The following is a 21,106-nucleotide window of genomic DNA, read 5'->3' as shown; positions in this document are numbered from 1 at the left end:
ACCAGACCAGGTAAGGAGGGCAGATTCCTTCCTGAAAGGACTTGAGTGAAGCAGATGGGTTTTTCTTGACAATCAATAATGGATTCAAGATCATCGTTAGATTGTTAATTCCAGCTTTTTTTCTTTGAATTCAAATTCCACCATCTACCATGGGGGCTTTAAACCCGGGGTTCCTAGAACATTACCTGGGTCTCTGGATTAACAACCCAGCAATAATACCACCAAGCAATCGCCTCCCCCATTTATGCATGAATCTAAAATACTAGCTGCAAGTAAACTTCTCTGTTTTATTCTAAAGTTGGCTTTCTGTTTTAATAACCTCTGACATGACTTGATACTCCTGAACCCTTCACCCACCATGTGAAGTCAATAAAAAGGACATGCTGCAATGTCCTAATGTTTTATTGGTTCTTGTCCAAGAAATAAGTTTGGTGGTTGCAATATCATTGCAGGGAATCTCAGAATAGAAGAACAAAGAAACAGGAATGGGCCATTCAGCCTGTTAAGACATTCTGGACCCAAATGCCATGCTTCCACACTATCCCCACATCTCTTGATGTTGTTAGTAATGACAAATCTATCATTCTTTGTCTTGTCGCAGGAAGTTTAATTTTAACCCTTTGGCCCCAAGTTGAAGATAACTCGCTTTTTTCATTTGCAAAAATATGTTTTCCTGGCTTTGGGATTTAGAGCCGGGGACAGAGTCTCAGAACAAAAGACAAGGACTGAAATGAGGCAGAATTTCTTCCCTGGCAAAGGCTGAATCTTTAGAATTCTCTACCCAGAGGCTTATGGAAGCTCAATCATTAAGTAAATTCAAAATGGGATAGGTGTGGTCTGATCGTTTTTGATTGGGCAATACAGCTGGCTTCACCACTGTAAATGTAGATGATTCTGTGTGTTATGGGTTGGAACTCGCACCAGAGACTTGAGGGTCTCAAATTGTGGTTGGAGTTCTCAGTGCATTTCCAAGGGAGTGTTGCACTGCCACAGGTACCATTGTTCAGATGGATAATGGCGCCAAAACCTCACCTACCCTCTCAGACGAGTGAAAAAGATCCTGTACAGTACCCTGGACATGGATCTAATGGATCTTCAAACTCCAGGGGAATGAATTCACTGGTTTTGGTTTGAGTGGTATCCAGAAGGTTTTTGGGGAGAGGATAAGCTGACAAAATTTGTCACAATTCACGAATGGAAAAGCTCCTCATTTGTAATTAGACCCTTTTCCAGATGGACAAGTCCCCGCTGCATCTTACCAGCGTCTTTGGCCTTTTTGGCCCACTCAGAGATGCTGTCTTGAGAACGGCCATCGGTGAACACGACGCCTACCCGGGGCTGGCTCTGAGATCCAGGTCTGGCACCTCCTGCTTCAGTGAAGACGTTCTCCACCATGTGTTTGAGAGCGAGTCCAGTCATGGTGCCCTTCTCCATGTACACCACATTGTTCACTGCTTTCTTCAAAGCCGCAGCGGTCGTGTGTGTGCCCAGTGGAATCTCAGTGCGCACGCGGCTGGAATACTGCACCAAGGCAACGCGGGTGCCCTGGCTGGAGATATCCAAGGCATCCACAATGTTGTTCACAAACTTCTTCACCAGTTCAAAGTTCTCAGGTCGTACACTCTTGGACCCATCGATGACAAAGGCCAGGTCAATGTTTGCCTTGCTGCATCCTATTAAAAATTAAACAATTGTGTTAATGTTAAGAAATGGTTAGGGAGTAGAGAAAGGGATCACCTGAAAGACTCAATAGTTAGAGCACCACCAAGTGTAATCAGAGGGCCTGGTTGATGCTCAGTTGTTAGGTCTCTCTGGGCAAAGGTAAGAATGTGGTAGATTCATGAAGTGTGAATTTGGCTTCAGCTCCTGATCTTTGGTCGGCGAAAATACAATTTCAAACAGGATGGGGGGAAATACTTGTCTTTGTGGCCAAGATAAATTGTCAGAGGATACTGATGTTCTTCACAGACCTGACTTACGTACATCCCGCTGTTATGCCATCAGCTGTGGCTCAGTGGCATGGCCCTCAGTATCGCTCAAGTCCTGTTCAAGAGACCTGAGCACAGAATCAATGCTGACACCTCAGTGTGGTGAGGTTCTGTAGAACTGTCAGAGGTATCCACTTTCGGATGAGACATTAAACCAAAGCTGGGCATTAAACATGGGCACTATTTTGAGGTGTTTTAATCAATTTGTTCAGAGATGTTATTACACGCCTCTGGGGAAAGTGGGACTTGAACCCAGGTCTTTTGGCTCAAAGGTAGGGACACCACCACTGTGCAACAAGAGTCTTGAGCAATACATCTAAGCAGAGAAATTGTCATGGTCAATGATAATCCCTTAATTCCATCATTAAAACCAAATTATCTGCTTATATTTGGATTGTTCTGTCTAGGATCTTGCGGTGCATTAGTTGGCTGTCATGTTTCCCGCATTACATTAGCGACTACATTTCAAGGGTACTGCTTTGGCTGGAAAGCAATTTGGGACATGACGGAGGCCATTAATGAAAGTCCTTTCTTTCATTGAAAGGAATGGGATGATGACAAGGTAGGTCAATAATGAATGTGTGATCTGCTCTGCTCCTTGCTGCCCTCTGGGCTAGATATGAGAATTTATGTCCATTGCATATTGCCAGGATCTTCCTTCCTTCAGACAGTTCATTGACAATTGCCCATTTCAATGGATGCAGAATACGCACATGGGCATGCTCCCTTAATAAGTGAAAGATACCATTGGGAAATTGGCTAAGATCAAAATTGGCATACCCTCCTCCGATGATTCATTGGAATTTGTGTTCGATGAATAATCAGAGAGATCTTTGTGCAGAAAGGGTGATTGTCAGTAATAATCTTTGGTGGTCATCTGGTAGAGTACCTACCGCTGGTCAGAGCCTATAGGATCAAGTGGCTGCTAGGACAAGTTAGGCAAAAGTGAGGACTGCAGATGCTGGAAATCAGAGTCGAGATTAGAGTGGTGCTAGAAAAGCACAGCAGGTCAGGCAGCATCCAAGGAGCAGGTAAATGAATGTTTCGGGCAAAAGTCCTTCATCAGAAATGAACAGCATTCCTGCACCACTCTAAGCTAGGACATGTTAGTCTTGGAAGGAGTGATAGAGGTTCAAAAAATCATGAGGGGTATTGATAGGGTGAATAGCCAAGGTCTTTTTTCCGAGAGTGGGAAAGTCCAAAACTAGAGGGCACGGCTCTAAGGTGAGAGGGGAAAGATTTAAAAAGGACCTAAGGGGTAAATTGTTCACACAGAGGCTGGTGCATGAATGGAATGAGCTGCCAAAGGAAGGAGTGGAGGCTGGTACAATTACAACATTTAAAAGGCATCTGGATGGGTACCTGAATAGGAAGGGTTTACAGGAATATGGGCCAAGTGCTGGCAAATGGGTCTAAGTCAGATTGGGATGCCTGGTCAGTATTGATGAGGTAGGAGAAAGTGAGGTCTGCAGATGCTGGAGATCAGAGATGGAAATGTGTTGCTGGAAAAGCGCAGCAGGTCAGGCAGCATCTAGGGAACAGGAGAATCGACGTTTCGGGCATTAGCCCTTCTTCAGGAAGAAGGGCTAATGCCCGAAACGTCGATTCTCCCATTGATGAGGTAGACCATCTTGAAATGCATAAAAGTGGATAAATCCCCAGGACCTGATCAGGTGTACCTAGAGCTCTGTGGGAAGCGAGGGAAGTAATTGCTGAGATATTTGTATCATCGATAGTCACAGGTGAGGTGCCGGAAGACTGGAGGTTGGCTAACGTGGTGCCACTGTTTAGGAAAAAATCAACAAGGTAAAAACAATGACTGCAGATGCTGGAAACCAGATTCTGGATTAGTGGTGCTGGAAAAGCATAGCAGCTCAGGCAGCATCCGAGGAGCAATAAAATCAACGTTTCGGGCAAAAGCCCTTCATCAGGAATACAGGCTTGAGCCTGAAGGGGTGGAGAGATAAATGAGAGGAGGATGGGGGTGGGGAGAAAATAGCATAGAGTACAATAGGTGAGTGGGGGTGGGGATGAAGATGATAGGTCAGAGAGAAGGTTGGAGTGGATAGGTGGAAAAGAAGATAGGCAGGTAGGACAAGTCATGGGGACAGTGCTGAGCTGGAAGTTTGGAACGAGGGTGAGGTGGGGGAAGGGGAAATGAGGAAACTGTTGAAGTCCACATTGATCCCCTGAGGTTGAAGTGTTCCGAGGTGGAAGATGAGGCGTTCTTCCTCCAGGCATCCGGTGGTGAGGGAGCGGCGGTGAAGGAGGCCCAGGACCTCCGTGTCCTCGGCAGAGTGGGAGGGAGAGCTGAAATATTGGGCCACAGGGCGGTGTGGTTGATTGGTGTGGTTGTCCCAGAGATGTTCACTAAAGTGCTCTGCTAGGAGGCGTCCAGTCTCCCCAATGTAGAGGAGACCGCATCGGGAGTAACGGATACAATAAATGATATTGGTGGATGTGTAGATAAAACTTTGATGGATGTGAAAGGCTCCTTTAGGGCCTTGGATGGAAGTGAGGGAGGAGGTGTGGGCGCAGGTTTTGCAATTCCTGCGGTGGCAGGGGAAGGTGCCAGGACGGAAGGGTGGGTTGTTGGGGGCGTGGACCTGACCAGGTATCACGGAGGGAACGGTCTTTGTGGAAGGCGGAAAGGGGTGGGGAGGGAAATATATCCCTGGTGGTGGGGTCCGTTTGGAAGTGGCGGAAATGTCGGCGGATGGTTTGGTTTATGCGAAGGTTGGTAGGGTGGAAGGTGAGCACCGGGGGGGGTCTGTCCTTATTACAGGGATGGTAAGGACAAGCCAGGGAACTATAGACCAGTGAGCCTGATGTCAGTGGTGGGCAAGTTGTTGGAGGGACAGGATGTACATGGATTTGGAAAGGCAAGGTCTGATTCGGGATAGTCAACATGGCTTTGTACATGGGAAATCATGTCTCACAAACTTGATTGAGTTTTTTGAAAAAGTAACAAAGAGGATTGATGAGGGCAGAGTGGTTGATGTGATCTATATGGACTTCAATAAGGCGTTCGACAAGGTTCCCCATGGGAGACTGGTTAGCAAGGTTAGAGCCCTTGGAAGTACAGGGAGAAGTAGCCATTTGGATACAGAACTGGCTCAAAGGTGGTAGTGGAGGGTTGTTTTTCAGACTGGAGGCCTGTGACCAGTGGAGTGTCACAAGGATTGGTGCTAGATCCACTACTTTTCATCATTTATATAAATGATTTGGATGTGAGCATAAGAGATATAGTTAGTAAATTTGCAGATGACACCAAAATTGCAGGTGTAGTGGACAGTGAAGAAGGTTACCTCAGATTACAATGGGATCTTGATCAGATGGGCCAATGAGCTGAGAAGTGGCAGATGGAGTTTAATTTAGATAAATGCGAGGTGCTGCATTTTGGGAAAGTAAATCTTATCAGGACGTATACACTTAGTGGTAAGGTCCTCGGGAGTGTTGGTGGACAAAGAGACCTTGGAGTCCAGGTTCATAGCTCCTTGAAAGTGGAGTCGCAGGTAGATAGGATAGTGAAGGCGGCGTTTGGTATGCTTTCCTTTATTGGTCAGAGTATTGAGTACAGGAGTTGGGAGGTCATGTTGCGGCTGTACAAGAGAATGGTTAGGAATTTGGAATATTGCGTGCAATTCTGGTTTCCTTCCTATTGGAAGGATGTTGTGAAACTTGAAAGGGTTCAGAAAAGATTTACAAGGATGTTGTCAGGGTTGGAGGATTTGAGATATAGAGAGAGGTTGAATAGGCTAGGGCTGTTTTTCCTGGAGCGTCGGAGGCTGAGGGGTGACCTTACAGAGGTTATAAAATCATGAGGGGTATGGATAGGATAAATAGACAAGGTCTTTTCCCTGGGGTGGGAGAGTCTGGGGCAGTTTTCTGTGGAGCTTTGGATACTGAGAGGTGACCCTATAGAGGTTTATAAAATCATGAGGGGGATGGATAGGGTGAATAGCCTAGGCTTTTTCCAGTGTTGGGGAATCCAGAACTAGAGGGCATAGGTTTAGGGTGAGAGGGGAAAGATAAAAAAGAGACCTTAGGGGCAACTTTTTATGCAGAGGGTGGTGTGTGTATCGAATGAGCTGCCAGAAGAAGTGGTGGAGGCTCATACAATTGCAACATTTAAAAGGCATCTGGATGAGTAATGAACAGGAAGGGTTTGGAGGGATATGGGCCAGGTGCTGGCTGGTGGGACTAGATTGGGTTGGGATATCTGGTTGGTATTGTCAAGTTGGACCAAAGGGTCTGTCTCCGTGCTGTACATCTCTACGACTCGATGGGTTCTCATGAGGTGAATCGACAGGTTAGTTAATCTGCAAATCCTTCCATCTCTTCCACTGTTCTCCAAAAGGAAAAACATGTGTGTGTGTGTGTGAAGATAGGCTTACCGTTAGAAAACTATGTCCAATGATGAAAGGATCGAGAATGAAGATTAAGGTAATCGGTAAAAAATGCAATGGAGACTTTTTCATGCAGTGAGTGGTTAGGATCTGGAGTGTGCTGCTTCAGATAGTGTTGGAGACCAGTTCAGTCAAGGCTTTCAAGAGGTGTTGGGTTATTATCAGATAAGGGAGAAACAACACGGTTACAGGGAGAAGACCAGGGAACAGTTTTCCCTCTAATTTTCTTTCCACTGTGTGGGCCTCTGAAATCCATACAACTTCAGAAGTGGAAATCAATTCTGTGAGCAGTGTACCAACACTGATCACTACGTGGAGAACTCTGGAGCAGCTACTTGCAGGCAGTGCCACTTGCTTCATTGGTCTTTCATGTGCGACCTTCTTTTACCCCAATCAGGTAGAAAGGGTTTCAGTAACAGACCACTTTGCCTGGACTAGGAAAGATGACAGGCTACAGACCTGAAACATTAGCCCTGTTTCTCTCTCTTCACAATCACTGCTTGACCTATTGAGCATTTACAGTATTTTCTGTACATTTTAAACCGTTAAGTAAGTTGAAAATGTTATAGAGAGTTTTAAGAGAGCTGTACAAAAGTAAAGAAGTTTAGACAGGGCAGACAGGAGAGAAAGTGTTGCTACTAGCAGGGACTTGGAATTGGGAAACATAGACTTCCGTGCTGGGATGAGATAATGAGAAGCTTCGTTGATGCAGTGAGCTGTGATTTTGGATTTGGTGGGAGCAGATTCAATATTAATTTCTAAAAGGGAACTGGATTTATCTCTGTGAAGTAAAAGTGTGCAGGGCTTTGGGAAAGGAAGAGGTAGAGTGGATCTAATTGAATAGCTGTTTCACATAACCAGCATAGACATGAACAGCTTCCTGCTGGGAACTCTTATGTTCACAGTCCAGCAGACCACACTGAAAACAGATTCTAGTGGAGACCAAATGGGTGCAGACAGGAATAGAACTCACTATTACAGGTCTTCCCATCCTCGTTCAGTTGCCTTCCCGGGGGGCAGATGCAGAAATATGACCCAGGAGTGCTGACACACTTGAACTCACAGCCATGTTCCACAGTATTGCACATATCGACAACTGCAATGAAAGAGAATGCTTGCTTTAAGAAATTATATTATTGACTTATCACTATTTTGCCAGGAGTCTGAATGGGGTTATATCATTCCAGGAGCCCAGGAGCACTCATGACATGGCTTATGGGTGTCATTTTTATTTAAACTGTGACCTCACCTGACCTGTTGCTCCAAGTAATCTCTTCCACATTCATGGAACGTAAACACTACTAATATGGCCAGGATTTATTGTCCCCTCTAATTACCTGTGAGAAGGTGGTGGTGGTTTGTCTCCTTCACGTGCTGCCACTAGCAGGGGGGCTTAGTAATTGGGAACATAAATTTACGTGCTGGGGTAAGATGATGAGAAGCTTCATTGATGGTGCACCCCAACAGTGTCTACACTCACACTCTGTAGCAGTTGAATATATCTGAGTGGCTTGGAAGGCCATTTCAGAGGGCAGTTAAGAGTTAACAACTTTGCAATGCCATGGGCAGGCCAGCAGATTTGTTCCCTCATGGCATGTGAACCTAATTGGTATTTACAACAATCCAATAGCTTCATGACCATTAATAATTAACTTGCAATTTATTTCTAATGTTTTAAAGTTTAAATTAAGTTTCCTAATGCCTCCAGTTCTCTAAATTACTAGCCCAGCGACATTGTCATCATCACCCATCAGCTGCAATGGGATGTCATCATAATGAGGCTTGTCACTATTTCCCACTCCCTTTTCACTCACTCTCTCTCACACTCACTCTCTCTCTCTCTCTCTCTCTCTCCCTCTCTCACACACACACAAATTCTACTTCCTTTTTCCTTTCTTACATTATTGCAAATTGCAATGCCTCCGTAATAGAGAGAAACTATCAAGCAGTTAAAGAGTGCAGCTTTGTTTCTGAAGATTGATTAGATTAGATTACTTACAGTGTGGAAACAAGTCCACACCGACCCGCCGAAGCACAAACCACCCATACCCCTATATTTACCCCTTACCTAACACTATGGACAATTTAGCACGGCCAATTCACCTGACCTGCATTTTTGGACTGTGGGAGGAAACCGGAGCACCCGGAGGAAACCCACGCAGGCACAGGGAGAATATGCAAACTCCACACAATAAGTCGCCTGAGGCGGGAATTGAACCCGGGTCTCTGGCGCTGTGAGGCAGCAGTGCTAACCACTGTGCCACTGTGCCACCCACAAGAGTTGCTAGTAAATGATTTTAGATGGTCCTTTTTCTGTATATAATGTACAAAGGGGAAATGTGTTACCACTTACTGTGGCAAAATATACTGTTACATGGATGTTATAGCTTTTCTTAAAACCCATTCATGGGATGAGGGAGCGGCCAGCATTAATTGCCGATCCCTAACTGCTCAGAGGGCAGTTAAGTGTGAACCACATTGCTGTGGGTCTGGAGTCACATGTAGGCCAGACCAAGTAAGGATAGCAATTTCCTCCCCTAAGGGACATTAGTGAACCAGATGGGTTTTTCTGACAACTGACAATGGATTCATGGTCATTGTTAGCATCTTAATTCCAGATATTTTTTATTGAATTCAAATTCCACCATCTGCCATGGTCTGGCTGGAGCGAGGGACAGAGTTGGTGGTGGGTCCAATATTCTTTCCAGGAATCAGCAGCATTCACAGATCTGACCAACACGTACTGTTGTACTGTCAGCTGTGGCTCAGGATGTAGCACTCTCTCCTCAGGTTGTAGGTTCATGTTCTGAAGAGACCTGAGTACACAATGGCTGGGCAGGAATCTCTCCTACTCCTCCTGCCTGCCCTTGGTGACCGTCAGAAGGATCTTCAGAGTGATGCTCAACCCATTTGGCCACATTATGAATGCATCAAATCCTGGAATCAGACTCGAATCCAAGGCCTCTGTCTCAGAGACAGGGTTCCTATCCACAAGACAGCCTCACAAGCAGTGATGAGAGGAAGTTTAACCCCATGTCAGCCTCCAGGGTTGATGTGAGAATTACAAATTAATCTCCTGGACAATGCTAGATACAGAGCATTTTATAATTATTTGGATTAGAGTAATATGCAAGGTATAGGGGAGAAAGCAAGAGATTAGCGATGGGTAATGATACTCATTTAACGAGCTGGTGCAGGCACAATGGGTTGAATGGCCTTATTCTGCATCAAACATCTCTGTGATTCTGTGTTCCAAGTAGTACACTGGAGAATTTTAAAGAAAAGATTTAAAATGTGATTTGTTTTCATTTTATTTGGAAGCTTTTCAAGGCTGCTTTGCAACAGTCAAGCATTAGCCATGATGTGGAGGTGCTGCTGTTGGATTGGAGTGGACAAAGTTAACAATCACACAACGTCAGGTTACAGTCCAACACAGGAGGAACAGACCATTTGCTATCAAACTGGTGTATCTGATAAGGTGATTTATTACATAACCAATAATGGGTCACAGTATGGGGGCTGCAGTAGTGGCAGTAGGTCATGTAATCAATTGGATAGTACAAACGATGAGCCAGCACACACACAACAGCCTCTTTCTGTCTTGTATTATTCTGGTATTCTATGTGTCTACTACAGTGCATATAGAACCATACTTGTTGTCATTAGCTGATTACTGGTGTAACATAGAAACATAGAAAATCGGAGCAGGAGTAGGCCATTCAGCCCTTTGAGCCTGCTCCCCCATTCAATATGATCATGGGATGATCATCCAACTCAGTCCCCTGCTCCTGCCTTCTCCTCATACTCTTTGATCCCATTAGACCTCAGATCTAATTCTCTCTTGAAAACAGTCAATGTTTTGGCCTCCGCCACTTTCAGTGACAGTGAATTTCACAGGCTCCCCACTCTGTGGGTGAAGATATTTCTCCTTATCTCAGTCCTAAATGGCCCACCTCGTATCCTCAAACTGTGACCCCCTGGTCTCCTGTTCCTGCTTTCTCACTAAACCCATGATTCCTTTAGCTTGAGGAACCCTATCTAACTTTTTGAAAACTTTTAAAGTTTTGGTCTTAACCACTTTCTGTGCCCCATTTCCTGTGGCGCCTACCAGTCACAGATCCGGAGTACCACATGCTTCATCTTCAAAGCCATTTGGGTGTGGATGTAGAATGCAAAAAAGACAAGCAATTAGGCAAAACTACCCTCGTCACAGACTGCTGCCTGGGATCTGGTAATGACCACCCTGCCCAAGCACAAGAGCAAACTCAAAAGGGTCTTCCAACCTACCTGCCCTCCTCCCCATTTGGAGTTCAAATATTAGGAGTGTGGGGCTAAGGTGCAATCCACAAGTTGAAATGTATCCCATCTAAATGGAAAGTTAAAGATGGGCCAAAGTCTTTTACAACATACATCAAAATGGATTCCTCTTTCTATTGTTACTCCATTACCAACAGGTTCAGAAATTTGACTCTGTGACAACAGTCTCGTCACAGAGGCTGAAATGCTGGGTTTAAGCACCACTCTGAGACCGTTTAACCTGGGCTGTCACCCTTAATACCATCTAGAGGAAGTGCTGCACACTGTCACAGGTACCACCTTTCAGATAGGACAAGTAACTGAGATCCCATCTGCCCTTTTAGCTGATGTAACATAACCCGCGGCATTATTGTAAAGTAGAGCATGGGGAGTTCTCCCTGATTGTCCATGTCATTACTTAAATAGATATCTGTTATATAATCTATTTGTGGGATCTTGCTGTGCACAAAATGGTAGTTCCTTTCCCCTACGTTATAACAGTAACTCAAAACACTTCTGTAGCATTTCATGGACTATGACTGCTGTGGGACATCTTACAGGTCACCACGTAAATCAAAGTTCTTTTACATCTTCCTTCAGCTTCTACAAGTAACATTCACACCTAACCAATATCTAGGCTTGGGTTGACAAGTGGCAAGTAACATTCACACCACACAAGTCTCAGGCAATGACCATCTCCATAAGATGGACTCTAACCACTGCCCTTGACTGTTAATGGTGTTATTGTCACTAAATCCTCTATTATCATCATCCTGGGTTACCACTGACCAGAAACTCAACTGGACTTGCCATTGAAAATACTGTAGTTATAAGAACAGGTCAGAGTCTAGGAATACTGCGACGAGTAACTCACTCCCTGATTTCCACAGCCTGTTCACCGTCTACAAGGCACAACTCAGGAGTGTGATGGAATACTCCCCACTTGTCTAGATGCATGCTGCTCCAACAACACTCAAAAAGCTCAACACCATCCAAGACAAAGCAACCCGCTTCATTGTCACCGAATCCAAAAGCAACGTCTGCCTCCATCACTGACACTCAGTAACAGCAGTCAGTACTAACTGCAAGATGTACAGCAGAAATTTGCCAAAAAATTCTTAGGACAAATCCACAACCACTTCCATCCACAAGGACAAGGGCAGCAGATACATGGGAACACCATACCCGCAAATTTCCCTCCAAGCCACTCACCATTCTGACTTGGAAATATGTTCCTTCATTGTCACTGGGTCAAAGTCCTGGAATTCCCACTGTAAGGGAATTGTGGATGTAGTGACAGGACATGGACTGCAGTGGTTCAAGAAGGGAGTGCACCACCACTTTCACAAGGGCAACTAGGGACCGGAAATAAATGCTGACCCAGCCAGTGACACCCATGTCCCACATGGGAACAAAAACAACATTGTACGTTGAGTCAAAAGGGAATTAGATAAATATTGAAGGATAAAGTTTGCTGTGAGTAAAAAAATGGTTGGTGTGGATTTAATTGGATAGTTCAATCAAGGAGCCAGCACAGTCAAAGCGGCTTCCAAACTGTCCTGTATTATCCTAGTATTTATTTCTTTCTCTTTTGATGAGTGCTCCTGAATCTTCTTCAATTGACCAAAATAGTTCAGGACAGATGGGCAGGTTAAAAAAAAAATCCAAGGAAAACCAGAGAGGTGTTTCAAATTTGGGAATGACTTCTGTTACCATCAGTCCTCTTGCTTGCGTTTACCTTTACACGTTTTCCCATCATCGTGCAGTTCAAATCCTTCCCGGCATGTGCAATAATATCCATTCAGAATGCTGACACATTCATGTTGGCAGCTGTGGTTCCCAAACGAACAATAGTTCACCACTGTAGAGAAAGGTCCCACACGTTTTAACTTCAGTACTATGATCTGTCTATAGATGTGCTCCCATTGGTGGCAAGCAGACTTGAGGGGCTGAATGGCCTGTTCCTATCATTCTAAGTAGAGTTGGAATGATCCTGGTCCATTAAATCAACACGCACTGGTGTGTTAAAAAAGAAATTGGATATAAGGATGTTCAAAGTCAATGCCAGACATTGTTCAGGTGGCAGTAAAGGATTGCTTTTCTGAGTTTGCGAATGTCAATGACCTTAAGACCATTAGGCATAGGAGCAGAAATTAGGCCATTCTGCCCTTCGAGTCTGTTCTGCCATTCAATCATGGCTGATAGGTTTTTCACGCCCATTTTCATGCTTTCTCCCTATAACCTTTGATCCCCTTGGCAATCAAGAACTTATATATCTATGTTTTAAATTTACTTAATCTCCTGGTCTCCACAGCCTTCTGTGTCAATGAATTCCATAGATTCACCACTCTCTGGCTAAAGACGTTTCTCCTTATCGCCATTCTAAAGGGTCGTCCCTTTACTGTAAGGCTGTGCCCTCGGGTCCTGGCCTCTCTTGCCAATGGAAACATCTTCCCAACATCCACTCTGTCCAGGCCATTCAGTAAGTTTTAATCAGATTCCCCGCTCATTCTTCTCAACTCCATTGAGTATAGTTCCAGAGTCCTCAAACGTTCCTCATTTGTTAAGCCTTTCATTCCTGGGTCATTCTCGTGCACCTCCTCTGCACCCATGCCAGGACTGATACATCTTTCCTGAGGGATGGGTCCCAAATTGCTCTCAGTACTCTAAATGTGGTCTGACCAGAGCCTTATATAGCCTCAGAAGTATATCCCTGCTTTTATATTTAAGAAATTTATATTTAACGTGCTTATAAAGAAACCTGCCCTCTGCTTTAGGATCTGCATTAGCTGTTGTGGCGATAGCCACTTTCGTGAAGTGTCTTGGGGAAATTTAATGGCATTGTCAATGCACATTGTTGTGGAAGTTCTGGAGGATGAGACTTTGCACTTCCTACCAGGAATTATATAAATGGGATTTACGTGAACAGCTGGATCCTAAAGATCTGTCACATTAAAGTTGGCTTCTTCAGCTCCCCACTAAGGGTAATGGATCAACCAGTTTGTCCTGGGACTCTCCATCCCCAGAGGAGAATGGTAGAGTCTAGCCTTGCCGGCAAATGCCAACAGTTGCCTGAGAGAGTTTGACCTGCATCCGACTTGCCTTCTGCTTCAAGCATCAGAATAAATTGCAGCAAAAGATCCCACCAATTACAGAGAAGTGACGGTTCAGTACTTACTGCTACAGGTCTTCTTGTCCTGATTGAGGGTGTACCCCGGTTGGCATCGGCACTTATATGACCCAGGGGTGCTCACGCAGATGTGCTCACAGCCATGATCTCCCAGGGCACAGAGGTCGACGGCTAGAGAGGAAGATTGCAATTTGCTCAGGCAGCATCACAAAAGGGGCACAGTCAAAGATTCACAAGACAGTATTGTATGTGAGGCAGCTGTTAGTTCAAGTTTCAATGTAGACAATCTAGGCTGATGATCCCACTGCTGTACTGAGAGAGTGCTGCACAGACCGAGGTCCCTGTCTCTCTGATGAGACATTCTCCTACTTATTGCTTTCCCATGGATGGAAAATATCCCCTAGGTCATAATGTGAAGGAGAGTAGGGCTCACTATGATATCCTGGCTGATAATTATCTCTCCCTCAACATCACAAAAACAGATAAGCTGGTCATTGCTGTTTGTGGGATCCTGTTGGTTGCTAACTGGTTTCTGTGGTTGGCTGCTGCATTTCAACAGTTACTACGTCAAAAGTACTGAATTGACTATAAAGCATTTTTGGAGCTCCTGTAAAGTCACATCTTTCTTTCATATTTCTTTTTCAAAGGAGCCATGATGGGGAGGTGCTGGTGTTGGGCTGAGATGGATAAGGTCAGGTGTCACACAACACCAGTTTATAGCCCAACAGGTTCATCCGAAATCACAAGCTGTCGGAGTGCTGCTCTTTTGCCTGATGCAGGGCAGCGCTCCGAAAGCTTGTGATTTCAAATAAACCTGTTGGATTATAACCTGGTGATGTGTGACTTCTGACCTTTTCAAAGTAGCTCCTTTATCTTTGGTGTTGAGTATTTGGTCACCTCTCCTGCAAAGTATTGAGAGGATTACTAAATTTCAGTTGCTATATAGATGCAAGTTGTCACTGCTGTACACCATTGAATTTAAGACTGAAGATTGTAGGCTCAAACTCCATTCGAAGACAAAAATCTCGGCTGACCCTCCAGGTCAGAGGGGAGTGCTGAACTGTCAGAGGTGCCCCTTTCAGATGAGATCTTAGGTCCTAGTTTCAACCTCATTGGTTTACATCATCTTTATGGGAGAGATGACAAAGATTTGTGTGACTTAGAATAATTTTAGGATTTGTAAATGCAGAGAGTGATATTGAAGATCACGTGAATTGACTTAAAAGCCTCAACAGATGACAGAAATGAAGGGTTTCACTGATAAGGAGAGGCTGGATAGGCTGGGACCATTATTTTACTGGAACATAGGAGATTGAGGGGTGACCTTACAGAGGTTTATAAGATCATGAGGGATACAGGTAAAATGAATTGCAGATGTCTTTTCCCTAGGATGGGGAATTCCAAGACTAGGGGGCATATTTTCAAGGTGAAGAGAGAAAGATTTTTAAAAAAGACACAAGGGACAATTTCTTCTCCACAGAGAATAGTTCATGTGTAGAATGAACTTCCAGAGGAACTGGTGGGTGCGGGTACAGTTACAATGTTTAAAATATATTTAGGTAAGTACATCCATAGGAAAGATTTGGAGGGATATGGGCCAAGTGCAGGCAGTTGGGACTAGTTTAGTTTGGGATATTGGGTCGGCATGGAGTGATTGGACCAAAGGGTCTGCTTCCATGTTGTATGACTCTGACTCTATGAAAGGGAAAATTGTCATTGGCCAATGAAGCCTGTTGATGTACCTGCCCAATTTACCTGTAATAACCACTGGAGAATTGAAGCCAAAGAGGAGACAGGCCTGGGGTCAGCAGGAAGCGCTTGCCAACTTGCAAAAATAGATGGTAGCCCTTCCAGCTTTAAGTAATTTTCAACTTACAAGGCAATAATTGTGGGTGAGACTGATATTACAGAGCAATGAATACTAACCTGAGCAAGTCTTCTTGTCCTGATTGAGAGTGTAGCCAGATCGACAGCGGCAGCGATAGGACCCAGGTGTGCTTACACAGATATGTTCACAGCCATGATCTCCCAGGGCACAGAGGTTGACAGCTAAAGGATAAAAGGACTGATAGTTTAGAATATGTTGTTGTTGTGCCACCATAGTCTTACCAGACCATAGGGGCTGCTCTCTCATTAGAGGGAAGCAACTAGTGGTGATTTAACCTGAGGGCTACCAAACCTCAGGTGATGGAAGAGATTGAGAAGCAGAATCCTTCATTGCAACCTCAAATCGATGATGGGAATTGAATCCATGCTGTGGTGTCGCACTGCTCTGTAAACCAATGATCCAGCCAACTGAGCTAAACCAATTCACTTGTGGCATGGACAGGTAGCACTTACTTTCTGTGTGTAACTTTTCATCTCACTGGTTTCTTTAAAGGATTTCAAAAGGAAATTTGATGGGCACCAAATGGAAATAAACTTACCTGGTGATGAATAGGGGAGTGACAGGATTGATCTAAAGACTGCCAGTATTGAATCAATGGGTCAAATGGCCTCCTTCTGTTCCATACTGATTCTACTGATTTGGGCAGGAAGACTCCAGAGCTTTTCAAGAACATCAGGTGAGATCCAAATGCAGCACTTTAACTTCCTACAGATCTAGTCTTGGCAGAATGGAAAGTGCTGGGGTTAGGGGTGCGTTGGCTTGTGGGGTGAGGGGGAATGATTTGTGCATAACTGGGTTCCAGATTGAACAGAGCCATTTGAACCCTGGGCTGAGTTCAAACAAACCTTATTTTAGCAGTTGCTATGATCTTACAGAGGAGATGGAAATGCCCATGAAGAGCAATTAAGGTCTATTTAACTGGTATGATAATAAGTAATTTAAAACCCCAGCCCTATTCAAAGCCTTTAGTTGAGAAAAATCCAGAGTTCAGATCTGACGTCAGAATAGTTTCTTCAGATGAACCACGTTTTTCGGGTTCAGTTCGGGGGAACCAGTGACCTCAGCAGGAGTTTTTCTGCTTTGTGAAGCTTCCAAACCAGGAGAAGTTTGCAACAAAATCTTCAAGTTGTTAAAGTACATTTAGGATGTTAGAATTGTAAAAGGGTTATGCCATCGGAATGGAATCATAAAATTGACTCGACAGTTCAAGATAAAGAAACTGGACAGCTTCAGTTAAGTAAAGCTGAAACAGGAGAGCTATTTATCTAGGGTTGAGCAACAGTAATGGAATGGTGTCGGAAAACAGGTTGAAACTTTGTTTTAATGCATGTGGTGCGATCTTTCTAACTGAATTAAATAAAGCTTGATTTCTTTGTATCATTTGTTTTGGGTGATAAACTTACATTCTGTCATTTAAAGAACATTTGCAACCTCATGTGAAAATGCCTCAGTGTTTAAAAGATGAAATATATTATCTATCAAGCTATGTTTCATTCTGCGATCTCACTTGTCGCACATTATCTTCAGCTGGAATCAAAACAGGATGCACAGTATTAAGAATGGATAGGATTGAAGTACTAACCACTACAAGTCTTCTTGTCTGGGTTCAGTCTGAAGCCCTCATGGCAACTGCACTTGTATGAACCTGGAGAGCTGATGCATATCTGCTCACAGTCATGGTCTCCATGGGAACAGAGGTCAATAGCTATGGAGGAATACACAGTCACTGGTCAGAACAACCTAGAAGTTTCTACCACTGTCCTGTCTTTTTACTCCCACCATTATGATTTTTATTTTAATCACTGCTTTTTCCAAGCCCTGTCCCACAAACAGGACAGGACACTACAGACAACTCAGCCTTGGGCTAGATGTTGGTTCAGGATTTCCTGCATTTGTGTTTTCTATCTGCCTCGGACACGAAGTGAAGGAGGCTGCAATCATTGGTGGGATTCTCTCAGGACTCAGGATCAATGTCAAAATGCCTGGCTGAAGCTTTCAGTATCCTTTCAGTGCTTCCTTTGAATACCATGTGAGTGTGTCCTGCACTCAAGTTGTTCATGGAAGATTGTAAAAAGTGGAGCCATAGGTAGACAGGGTAGAGAAGGCGGCATTTGGTATGCTTACCTTCATTGGTTAGTGCATTGAGTATGGGCTTTGGGAGGTCATGATGTGGCAGTACAGGACATTGGTGAGGCCACTTTTAAAATACTGCATGCTCTTCTGGTCTCCCTACTATAGGAAAGATGTTGTGAAACTTGAAAGGGCTCAGAAAAGATCAACAAGAATGTTGACAGGGTTGGAGGGTTTGAGTTACAGGGAGAAGCTGAATATCATAGAATCCCTACAATGTGGCAACAAGCCATTTGGCCCAACAAGTCCATACTGACCCACCAAAGAGTAGCCCACCCAGACCCATTCCCCTACCCTATTACTCTACATTTCCCCTGACTAATGATTAAGTTGGGTTATTTCCCCGGAGCATCAGAGACTGAGGGGTGACTTTACAAAGGTTTATAAATCTTAAGGGGCATGGACAAGATCAATAGCCAAGGTCTTTTACCCAGGGTAGCGGAGTCCAAAACTCGAGGGCATAGGTTTAAGATTGAGAGGGGAAAGATTTAAAAAGGAACTTTGGGGCAACGTTTTCACACAGAGGGTGGTACGTGTATGGAATGAGCTGCCAGAGGAAGTGGTGGAGGCTGGTACAATTTAAAAGGCATTTGGATATGTATTAATAGGAAGGGTTTAGAGGGGAATGGGCCAAGTGCTGGCAAATGGGATTAGATCTGTTTAGGATATCTGGTCGGCACGGATGGGTTGGCCAAAGGGTATGTTTCCGTGCAGCATTCTGGCTACAAGAACTTCACATCGCGGTTACTGCAGTTTCAGTTTAATGCGGATACTTGGATTCCATGCCTTTCATTTCTGTTACTTGCTAACAGCTGAAGAGGCATTTTATAATCAGTTTACAAGCCCTTGAGATAAAATATCACCAGCGTATACCTGTGCATGTCTTCTTGTCTGGGTTCAGCACATAGCCCTCACGGCAAGCACAGTGGAAGGACTCAGGAGTGGTGACACAGATGTGCTCACAACCATGACTTTCACTAGCACACAGATCCTGAGCTGGAAGGAAAAAGATACAAGTCGAAATTGAATTTGGGGTACTAGCAAAATGAGTGAATAAGAAATGTTGAAGGTTCATGTGTTTTGTGCAAGGTAACACATAACTATGGGTCTCAAGCAGATCGGTATGTATTATAGACTAATGAACAATGTTCCCCTAATTTATTTTCATCCTGTGCAGACTGCTTGTGAATTCTGTGCATCGTACATTTAAATGGAAGTCAAAATCTCACATTGGAGCATGACCGAGTGTGAGCAGGGTTTCGTAGTGGCTGTATCCCACAAAACCTATCGGGAATCTTAATGGCGAATAAAGGACTTGAGTTCTTATAGATTGATTAATACACAGATATTAGACAGGTGTAACTGCTGGTCATTATAGAGCAAAATGTCTTAAACAAGGGCAGCAGGTACATGGCAACACCACCAGCTGCAAGTTCTCCTCCAAGCCACTCACCATCTGACTTGCAAATATATCGCCGTTCCTTCAGTGAGGCTGGGTCAAAATCCTGGAATTCCTTCCCTAATGGCATTGTGGTTAAATTTGCACCACATGGTATGTAGCAGTTCAGGAAAGCAGCTAACCATCACCTTCACAAGGGCAACTAGGGACAGGCAATAAATGCAAGCCCAGCCAGCAATCCCCACATTTCACAAGTGAATTTTAAAAAATAACCTGTCAAATACAGGTTAATATAGCGCCAAGGTTTTGCTGAAGTTTGAGAGAATTCTGTATGTTAACTCTGCCTACCAACCAATCAATGCTCATCTATTGCGCAGTACAGATATTCTTTTCCCTTCACATTGCAAATTGGCCTGATTGGTACAAAATGTAAAGCTTTGACAAGGTGTATCTTTTTTCAGCATTATTTGAGTTCTGGACAACCAAACAACTGTCGATGCAGCTAGGGATCAATGAAATGTCAGTGATTTGAGATAAATGGCACAAGAAGCTTTGGCAACATAAGGGAAAACCTTTTTATGATCTCAATTGGTTAGGGACTGGAAAGCAGTGCCTGGTGGATGAAGGTACAATCATGGCAAGGGAAACAATTTACAGGGAAATGAGACTCACAGAACTGCTCTTTCAGAGAGGGGACATATAACAAAAGCTCCTAACTTTCTACTGCAAAGGGACATGTGATGGCTTGGCGTCCCTCACTGTGACAAAGAGTTCTCAAGATGAGAAACATGAATTAGAACGCTTCCCCTTTGGTCATTTTATTACTTACAACACAACTTGTCCTTGAAGGTCTTAGCGAACTGATCAATCAAGTCAAAGTTCTCAACCAGGAAGACATGTTCCTCATGTGGCAAGGAGGCCATGGCTCTGAGGGAGGAGATCTCTGCTCTTTGCACCCCGACGGCATAGATCTCAATACCAGACTCCCGAGCTTCCGCTGCTACCTCTGTCACCCGGTCCTGGGGCATCCCATCTGTTATAATGATAGCAACTCTTGGGATTTTCTGTGCCAGGGGTCGGGCACCCTGTTCCTCCGTGAACGCAACGTTCATGGCGTACTGGATGGCTAAGCCAGTCATTGTCCCCTGAGCCAGTGGGATCACCTCTTTGACACTCTTGATCATGTCAGCTTTTTTCTGGAAGGTTTTGAAGGAGAAGACATTCTGGATCTGGCTGGAATACTGGATTAAAGCAACCCTGCCAGCAGCAGGTCCCACATTCAAGAAATTGATCATGTCGATCACAAAGTTCCTCATCAGCTCGAACTCAAACGGGCGGACACTCCTGGAGCTGTCAATAATAAACAACAGATCCATGGGACCTGTTGTGCACTTTTTACCTGAAATGAAAGACAAGGTTTGTTGCAGCAAACTGGGATGACCGTCATTTGAAGTGCATTATTCATTATTTAATTATTTATTCGGATTCTGGAATCTATTGATTTGGAAATTTATGTTCTGGCATACCTCAGCTTCCATACAGAGATACCCCAGACCTAGAACTATAACCTTTGACCCTTGACCAGCCCAAGGGCTCAGGCAGAGATCCCATTGCTAGGCATCTGAACCATCGGGGGCACAATCTGGGGCACCAACCATATCAGGAAGAGGAGAATCCAGAACAGAGGTCTGGTAAAGGTTGGAGAATGTGGAGTGTGTTGGAAAGGACACACACGATTCTGAATCTTCTTCTCTCAGGAACAAAAGCAGAGTCACCTGCCCTCCTGGTTGGCTTTACAAATTTAAAAATTGAAAGTAATGAGTTTGCTAATGTTTGTGGGCTTCTGCAGCATGGATCTCAAGATGG

At 44.3% G+C, this 21,106-nt stretch overlaps 1 protein-coding gene across 2 annotated transcripts in view; it reads right to left on the bottom strand.

Annotated features, from left to right (window-relative positions):
• The window catches only part of matn4 (matrilin 4), a 73,708-nt gene that overhangs the window by 9,937 nt on the left and 42,665 nt on the right, over positions 1–21,106 (bottom strand). The window contains exons 3-10 of one of the 2 annotated variants that reach the window (XM_087994725.1): positions 20,070–20,639; positions 18,715–18,837; positions 17,294–17,416; positions 15,750–15,872; positions 13,872–13,994; positions 12,432–12,554; positions 7,371–7,493; positions 1,260–1,673 (exon numbers count right to left, since the gene is read on the bottom strand). In XM_087994725.1, the coding sequence (XP_087850851.1) occupies positions 1,260–1,673; positions 7,371–7,493; positions 12,432–12,554; positions 13,872–13,994; positions 15,750–15,872; positions 17,294–17,416; positions 18,715–18,837; positions 20,070–20,639 (1,722 nt within the window). The remainder of the gene's footprint in view (positions 1–1,259; positions 1,674–7,370; positions 7,494–12,431; positions 12,555–13,871; positions 13,995–15,749; positions 15,873–17,293; positions 17,417–18,714; positions 18,838–20,069; positions 20,640–21,106) is intronic. The other variant, XM_087994726.1, reaches the window with a different exon arrangement.

This window comes from Chiloscyllium plagiosum, unplaced genomic scaffold (assembly GCF_037043375.1).
Source record: "Chiloscyllium plagiosum isolate Xiang-an unplaced genomic scaffold, Cpla_swu_hap1 HiC_scaffold_15, whole genome shotgun sequence".
Lineage (NCBI taxonomy): Eukaryota > Metazoa > Chordata > Chondrichthyes > Orectolobiformes > Hemiscylliidae > Chiloscyllium > Chiloscyllium plagiosum.
This window is presented reverse-complemented; position numbering and strand designations above follow the sequence as displayed.